Here is an 8,543-nt window from a genome sequence, read left to right on the forward strand (position 1 = left end):
TTTTTCTTATAATGATGTTTACTAAAACTAAAAATTTTTCCAAGAGATTATTTAATTATTTAAGTTTGTTTGTTGACTGAGACATCATTAACTGCATTTTTATCATGCGCATACGTACTTTTAATATTATTGTGAATAAATCTGTTGAGTCTAAATTGTACGACTAGTTATCGGTCGAGAACGTTTCGTGAGATCTCGTGGCTATCTCCTTCACGTTCCCTCGATCCGATCTTCTTCGGCATACTGTGACCTTAAAATTGAGTGAAAGGGGGAACTAGTAGAGCTACAAGGCGTACATATCTGTCTCCAGACAGTTAAGTTTAGTTCCAAAATGGCTGTGTTTTATCGTAGCTCCTGGCTCATTGTCTACAGTGTTTATTAACAAACTAATAGGCTCCAACTATAAAAAGACTGAATCCAGATTAAAAGTGAAATAGAATGAAACTTCAAACAAGCGTCCAAGCAATTATCCTGATTTTCTGTATAATCGCGCTTCAGGAATGTGTCGGTGAGTTTCTATCGCAAGTCAAAGAACTTTCTCAATTATTTTATCTGCATTTATCTTAAAATTTTTTATCATATTCTTAAATATTTTTTTAAAAAGTGACAATTTGATAGATGAATAACTAATGGTTAATAAATTAAATCAAGTAATCATATTTGATGAAATTTCTTTTTCTTTTTTTTTTAATTAAAATTGCACACAAAAGAAAAAATTCGAAATTTTACAAGGTTCAATTAATATCTTATCTTTGGCAAAAATTTTTGTTTTGTTAATAAGAGATATAGTATTTTATATGAATATTTATTTCTATTTCTTATAAATAAAATAAATTTTCTGATTTAAAATACATTAATTGTTATTAAATTACAAATTATATTGTATAAATAATTTTTATTCAATTCTAAATCATAAGAAAATTCTGCATATCGTTCGATGTCTATGCGGCACGAGTGAAATGACGCGGTAGCAGGTAAAAGTGACAGTTTCATTCGTCGCGTTATTGCAGGCATTCTTCGGAGATGCGTAAGCTGCAGATCGAGAGGAGACCTAGGCTCGTGCAAAGATCCTTTCACTATGAATTCTACACAAATCGCGCTCGAAAAAGGCATCGATGCGGTGCCATGTGTTTCTGGATGGTGCGGAAAAATCATCGAGAGTCAAAATTTAAACAACGGTAAATTCCTTTTTCAAAATAAATTTTATTTAGCGACATAATTATAAAATAGTTCTATAATAAAAATACATATTTTGCATAAAGTTTATATTTAATATTATATTCATATTACATTATTAATGAAATTATCATTAAATAATAGGACTTAAAATTGATACAGTTAGTTTAATTCTTTTGTAAAAAATTTAAAAGATATTAATGAATTTATATGTCACAGAATACGGTATCGCCACGCAGAGATTATGTTTTCAGCGAGGTCCTGATGACAATGAAGAGAGATGCGCTTATACCGTGTGGAATTACAAAAAAGTGTACATGTGCCTATGTTATGGAGATCTTTGTAACGGAACGATGAAAATGACCATCGCTAGTAGTTTTTTAATAACATTATCTGTTTGTTTAATACGGTGGCTTATTTGAGCTTGTATATGATACATACGACTTTGTCGTATGGATGAGATTGAAGTGATTAAACTTCCTGTGAATCCTTTGTAAGAATCAGCACTCTCTGACGGATATGTATGTTATGGATGTATGTGTAAAATGTAATATGTGTTCTTTATAATGCATACCTATACTCATAAAATAAATCACAAGTAAGACGTGTTTTAATATTAAAATGTATTTAATATTAAATTTATTATTAGATATTTTTTATTTATTAATTAATTTTATTAATCTGGAATCAATTTGAGAAAAATGTACAAAAATCTACCATTAAGCGTTGATGCAACACTGGTGGGACATTCTATAATTATGTTATTATTAATTATTAATTTAAAATATAATCTTGAATATATCATTCCTGTTCCCTCCGAAAATACACGTTAGTTTTTAACTAGTTACATTTTGTTATAGTCCACAAAATTCTGGAAATTGTAATAAAAAAATATTATATATACTGCAAAATTTAGCTCATGTTTGAATTTTTGTGCTCAGCAATATTAAACGTAAATCATTCTTAGATTAGTTGTCCCTTTCTATCTTTCTTGTGAAATGGAGACCTAGGATTTATACTGCCCAAAATGTGTCCATGCAAACCATTCAATCTCCTCTCTTCTTGATTTCGCAATAACGCTCTTGCATGAGGATAATTGTCGAAGAAAAGTTCGCCCAATCCATAGAGGTATTTAACTGTCAACATTGCTTCACGGCCAGTCAATAAATATGGATCTTGTTCTGCAATTAGAACGAACCAAAATTATATGGAAACGAAACACATTATTATACATACACATATAAAAGAAGATGATAAATTATGCCATTTATTCAAAGTATAAAAGTAGATTAGAAAGCATTAATTAAAAAGCGTATGTAGACTGCTTTATATCATAATCAGCAAATCTCTTAGAGAAGATGATCTTACGCTGTGATTTGTAGAAATCGGGGAAGCGTTGCGATACTTCTTGCCAGCTATAACCAAGATCATTGATGTCAGTTGGTGGCAGAAAAACCCCAATTGGCCACAGAGATTCGACGTTTCCTGAACTCTGTATCACCTGCTGTAAGTGATTTTGTCCGAAACTCGTTCTATAATTATAATCTATAAAAATGAACCACAGATGTAAATGATTTTTACTGATGTCGTTTAAAAGATATATTATTAACTCTAATCGATGTTTGCGGATCCAATAAAAAGAGTCGGATATTTTTTCAAGTACGTTCTGAAAAATTATTTATTTTTTACAACCTTATAGTTACATATTCTTTACATATTCTTACATTATTCCTCAAATTTTGATCTTTAAAATGGAATAAATCGTGCAATTACATTACGTTCTTGATCAATTGATTTTCAATTACTTTACACTTTGAGTAAAGATACATTAATTTAAAGTACACTAAACCTGCAAACGCTGTCCATACATGCACTTAAGAAAATTTCAAAGCGAATACCGATTAGAGTTCATTTTGATTAATACTCCTAATTAATTACAATAAAATAATTGTATATAAGAATAGGAATAAAATATTTACCGGGATCATTAGAATGCTTGGCTACATTTCGTCGGCCGATTGATATAAATGATTTTTGAGCTACCGTTCGATCTCCTAAATACAAATGAGTTAAATGAATTAAAGCATCTCAATTTATTAATAAAATATCATAATCAGAAACTAACCGTCTGTTGTAATACTATGCTCGTACACATTAGGTGGCGACACGAATTTCACATGCACATTGGCAAGCGGTAAGGAACTGACCACAGTTACCGTTAAAAGCATCAACACCTGCACTATTATCTAAAATCAAAATAGTTATTTTATAATTAATGATATATCTTGTCATTGGAGTCGAATATTCACAAAAAAAACGTGAAAAAAAGATGATTTAGAAATTTTACAGCATTTATTATTATTTTATGCCTACTTTGGAGTCGATTTCTCCTTAAAAAAAATTTCAAACTTTTGTTAAAGTAAAATGCATGAATTAAATTTCATTGGAATGTCTCTGTGTTACAAAACATATTATATATATCCGTGAGTTTCTCAATAACAAAAAATTATATTATTTTATAATGCATGGTTGCTGAAACTCAATGTACATACATATGAAACTCAAATAACTATCACAGAAAGTTTTTTTAGTAAGAATATATCATATTACATACTCGGGTTTCAAGATATTACCTGTAGATGTATGCGCGTATACAATTTCATAGAGATTCGTTTGCAAAGGAAAATAAAGTAACTATAATAGCAACGATAAAACTATTCACATAGTTTATTCAATTCTAATACGAATTAGGCCCAGTTCCACAACTCACGGTTAACTCTTAATCGAAGTTCAATTTGTTTCTCATCTTTTTCCAATTCTAGAATTGGAAAGAGACAATGAATAAGTTGAACTTTAGTTAAGAGTTAACTGTGAGTTGAGGAACTGGGCCTTAGTAACATGGTTATTTGTATTCAACTTGTAAAATATTATAATATTTAATAATTATTATATTATGTCGTCTTGCATTACAAGAAAAGAATTGATTCCAAATTTAATTGAGACTTTAAGTCAAGAATTTTGTAAAACACTTTAAGGCGAATACTTCGCAATCATCACCTCGACGATAGATAAATCTCTTTATGTTTCTAAAAATCGTTCTATGCAGATACATATAGAATAATGCATAACATAGGAAGAAATTATATAACTGTCTTCTTATAATCTGCTTGTAAAGAAGAAATCAATCTTCGAATTAAAACCTGTAAGAGAGTAATATTTATTGATATATAAAAATGTGTGAATAGCAAAGAAGTATATATTGCAGTCGTCTGTATCATCAAAAGAACTATTATTAATTATATCGTTGTACATCGTTGTAATCCTCGATTTAGAAAGTTTGTTTTATAGAGCTTTTTATGGGGCTTATCATTAACTTTTTTTCAATGATTATTACACGCTAATAAAATGTTTTATGCGCTTAATTAAAAAAACGAGATAGTAATAACTAGAAATGCACTGGATCATAAAATTATCAGATATCGGATATCCAGGCAGAATATAACATTGGATATCTGATATCCGATCAAATATCCAAGAAGGCAATTTCTTCGAATCCGACATTTTCCGGATTCCGAGAAAATTTCTTCTAAAGAAAAAGATTGTAATTTTGCGACAATATATATCATAAGATATTATAGCATATGAATATGCATACTTATTTCTAGATTTTCATTTGTATAAGAAAAAATCAACAATTTAATGATATCAAATTATAATAGTGATATCCGACTATCCGGTCGGATAGTAAAAAAGTGGCGAATAATATCAGATATCGGATACTTTCCGGATATTTGATGCATCCCTAGTAATGACGTTGATCAGTCAATATTCTATTGATTGTTACATTTTTATGTCATCTTTTATGATCATATTTATGATCTTTTATGATCTTCTCATGATTATATTTATTTATAAAGAATTAAATCAGTCTTAAAAATCTGTAATATTTTTTATTTTTTAATATATTTTTTAGCTCTTATCATATAAAATATCAACTTTTATCTAGATATAACGTACAAAAAAACTTTAAGAATGCATCTTATTACTCCTTAACAATTGCATAGCTATCAATTTCTAACTATTATTCTTGCTTCTAGATTCTCTAAAGTAATCGGGAGTAATTTATTATAACATAAACTCTTGACATAAACGTCGTAACACGTTACATCATTTCTACCTGCTTATGGAACGCTGCCCTTCCTATGCGAGCATATACAAGACAGACTTTTCCCAGCAGGATTGGAACCAGCAACATTGCGCTTTGAAAGGCAATATTCTTCACGACCGCGAAAGTTACATTATATCTCCGCATGCATCGGTATTCCTACATCTCAAGTGAACACACCTACACCTTTTAACAAAACGCGTGTATGCGCGCTGAACTTATAGCTCTCAAGGAGATTCGGATAAAAATACACACATACTCGGCAGTGCGTATCTAAATTCACCCTTTCGCCTTCTTTTCCGCTCACCTTCACTTGGAAGTACATTCGGGCTTATCGGGTTATTGAATCCGGCATTTGAGATACAACAGTGCGGAAACTTCATGTGCATAAGTAGTTTCTACATTGATAGATTATCGATCAGAGATCTGATGACTACTCTTCGACAATGGAATTTGCGAAAAGATCGAGTTTTGAAAGGGCATGAAGCCTCTCGCAAGAAAGAAAGTTCATAATACACATTTTTAACAGAACGTAAAAATAAATTAATTTATGAAATGAAAAGAAATTTGTACATCATATAATTGTATATTATTTGATACAATTTCTTGATGCGTATTTCATTATTTATTAACGTTTCATTATTAAGAAATTATATTTATATATAATTTCCCGGGAAAAAATGTTTCATATATAATTATATATAATTATATAAAATTTACATACTTTATATGTAATATATCCATTACATTTTTTCCCGAGACATTGGAATCGAGAACAAACACGTTTTAAATATGAATTAAGACAAGTTTGCGATTTAATTTATGTACAATATAATTTTCTATTATAATATAATTTCCTTGATATGTGTATGTCGCTCTTTCTAAATGTTTCATACATTATTTAAAAATGATTTATAGTCTATAAATGTTGGATCGAGTACAAAACGTTTCAAACTTAAATGGAGACATTGCAATTAGTTTGCAACCTAATTTACTTTTGCACAATGTAGTTTGATTAGTAAGAGTATTGACTCACAGTATACATGAATGGGAAAAAAATATATGTATTGCTGTAAACTGAGAGCGATCCCATTCTCGTGATGTACATCATGATTTGATTAAGTAACAGCGAGTCGCAATGAAGCAATTACATTGATTCACGCGCACACGCATGCATAAGAATATTTATAAATCTGTATATATAATACGTCTACTTACCATGTCTACCTTTCTAATGATACATTAAATCCATAGATAAATTAATTTATCGCGTGAGACTGTAATTACTCGATTCGAATTGTAATTATAGTGTCTCAGAAAGTGATGGAACAAATTAGCTTCGCAATAAAATTTCTTTTGTCAAAGGAACATTGTTATGAAACTAATTTATGTTCCTTCCTATTTTTAAGTAAAAATCAAAGTAGTAATAAGTCGCTTATGCAACTTTATCATCTTCTATTCATTTTTTCTCTATAAATTATAAGATAAACATATTTTTATATTAAAGATATTTATGATTTTCTATTGTAAACCAAGTCTCTTTCTGGCTTATATACGCTGAAGCGAATAAAATTCTATTCTTTTTATGATATTTTCTAGGTTTCTATACTAAATCATTTTTAATTCTTATAAATATTAAAAATTATATGAAACTAACTCGAAAATCGAGAATTTATCATTAATTTGGATATTATATAACATTTGGATATTATATAACGTTATAGAAAAATTTCTGTGAAAATTAAATTATTTAAAATTTTTCTTTTTTTTTTTCAAATTTCTATTTTTATTTAAGTTTTTATAAAAATATATTCAGAGCATTTTATAATTAATAACTGATTCATTAAAATTTCAAATTTTAATATTAGATTAAATACAAATTCCACGTCTATTCTAAGGCCCAGCTTTCTAATCTGTTTCACTTGGTGGTTTAAATTTAAATTTATTTATTTATATATAAAAAATTTTTTGGTAATATAAAACTCATGTTTTCTTAGCTATGATTAATCATTATAAACTGATGATTTTATAATGATAACTTTAAAAGTTACTTTTTATTCAAAATCATCAGTTTAGAGATTAATAAGTTCTGATTAAAACCATTGCTAGAACAATAAATTTTTACATCATCAAGTTAAATCTAATAATTAAAGTTAACCAGAAAATGAAAAATCAGACCTGAACGTTCTGGAATTAGAAAATTCTATAATTTTTATAATATTTAAAATTGACGCGAAGACACACACGGTGAAGTTAGCTGCCAAATTAATCAAATCGTAAGCATCGTTCGTCATTTCAATAATGTGCATCCTAGTGAATAAAGGGATTAAAATTATTTAAGATTTTCAAAAATTGAACACCGGTGGCTGTAATCGCAAGTGAATGGTCAAGGAAATCTGCGAGAAGACACAGATTCATCACTTCACCCACCATCATCATCGTCGCTCTATCAATCGTCGAATATCGATTCCTAGTAGGATCTCGATGAGACGAGCACGTCGCACACTTGCACGTATAGATCGGATCACAGTCACTGCGGCGAGAAGGATTTCTTTTATGGATTCGCGGGGATCTAGGATCCAGCCGGATTTTCTCAAGATGCCTTGTAGATGCGGTAATAGGAACTGATCCAGGTCGCGGTGTGGAGAACGTCGGTGACCGCCAGCCCGTGCATGAATTTCAGCATCCCCCTTCTCGCCATCCGCGATCACATGTACGTGTATCCCACTCGCGTGTGACTCGAGGCATCGCGGAGGTTCCCGAGGTAATAAGGATTCTAACTTCGCAAGGGATCACTGTCGAGGTACTTTCATCTTGCCTCGGGAACGCACAGCTCGTGGATCAAATTAGTACGCTTGCGAAACAGACGTCGTCCGCGAACACGCCGTATTCTTCGTTCCCGCGGTCACGACGAGTTGCGTGGCTGAACCGACAATCGAATCGATGCAGAGAAGAAAGGCAGGCCTATCGAATAAGATACATAAGTAAATGGAAAGTAATTTTTCAAGAAAAAATATAAACAAGAAGTATATTATATTTATAAAGAAAGAATTAACATAACGAACATAATGAGTAATAATCAAAAGTTAAATTATATCCGCTTCTCTTCTACCTGTTGCGCTACGAAATACATTACCCGGGAAAAAATATTTTATATATAGTTTTATATATTTGTACATAAATAGATATATTTTATATATAA

At 30.1% G+C, this 8,543-nt stretch overlaps 2 protein-coding genes across 2 annotated transcripts in view; one reads left to right on the top strand and one right to left on the bottom strand.

The window, feature by feature from the left end:
* Positions 1 to 1,815, top strand: part of LOC108686871 — a 5,214-nt gene extending 3,399 nt beyond the window's left edge. The window contains exons 9-10 of the mRNA XM_018192366.1: positions 1,011 to 1,178; positions 1,396 to 1,815. Of these exons, the coding sequence (XP_018047855.1) occupies positions 1,011 to 1,178; positions 1,396 to 1,598 (371 nt within the window). The 3' untranslated portion in view covers positions 1,599 to 1,815. The remainder of the gene's footprint in view (positions 1 to 1,010; positions 1,179 to 1,395) is intronic.
* Positions 1,816 to 2,075: 260 nt separating this feature from the next.
* Positions 2,076 to 8,146, bottom strand: LOC108686964. Its single transcript, XM_018192497.1, has 5 exons — positions 7,772 to 8,146; positions 3,302 to 3,422; positions 3,156 to 3,230; positions 2,545 to 2,721; positions 2,076 to 2,357 (listed from the first exon to the last, which is right to left on the bottom strand). The coding sequence occupies exons 1-5, from the start codon at positions 7,778 to 7,780 to the stop codon at positions 2,140 to 2,142; spliced, it is 600 nt and encodes a 199-aa protein (XP_018047986.1). The 5' UTR covers positions 7,781 to 8,146; the 3' UTR covers positions 2,076 to 2,139.
* Positions 8,147 to 8,543: the final 397 nt, after the last annotated feature.

This window comes from Atta colombica, unplaced genomic scaffold (genome assembly GCF_001594045.1).
Source record: "Atta colombica isolate Treedump-2 unplaced genomic scaffold, Acol1.0 scaffold198, whole genome shotgun sequence".
Lineage (NCBI taxonomy): Eukaryota > Metazoa > Arthropoda > Insecta > Hymenoptera > Formicidae > Atta > Atta colombica.

Bases quoted from the DNA above. Each gene is read 5' to 3' on its own strand.
- LOC108686964 (XM_018192497.1), bottom strand. The intron at 3,231-3,301 runs GTTAGTTTCTGA...ATTTGTATTTAG, and splicing joins GCATAGTATTACAACAGACG to GAGATCGAACGGTAGCTCAA. The intron at 2,358-2,544 runs GTAAGATCATCT...TTCTAATTGCAG, and splicing joins CGATTTCTACAAATCACAGC to AACAAGATCCATATTTATTG.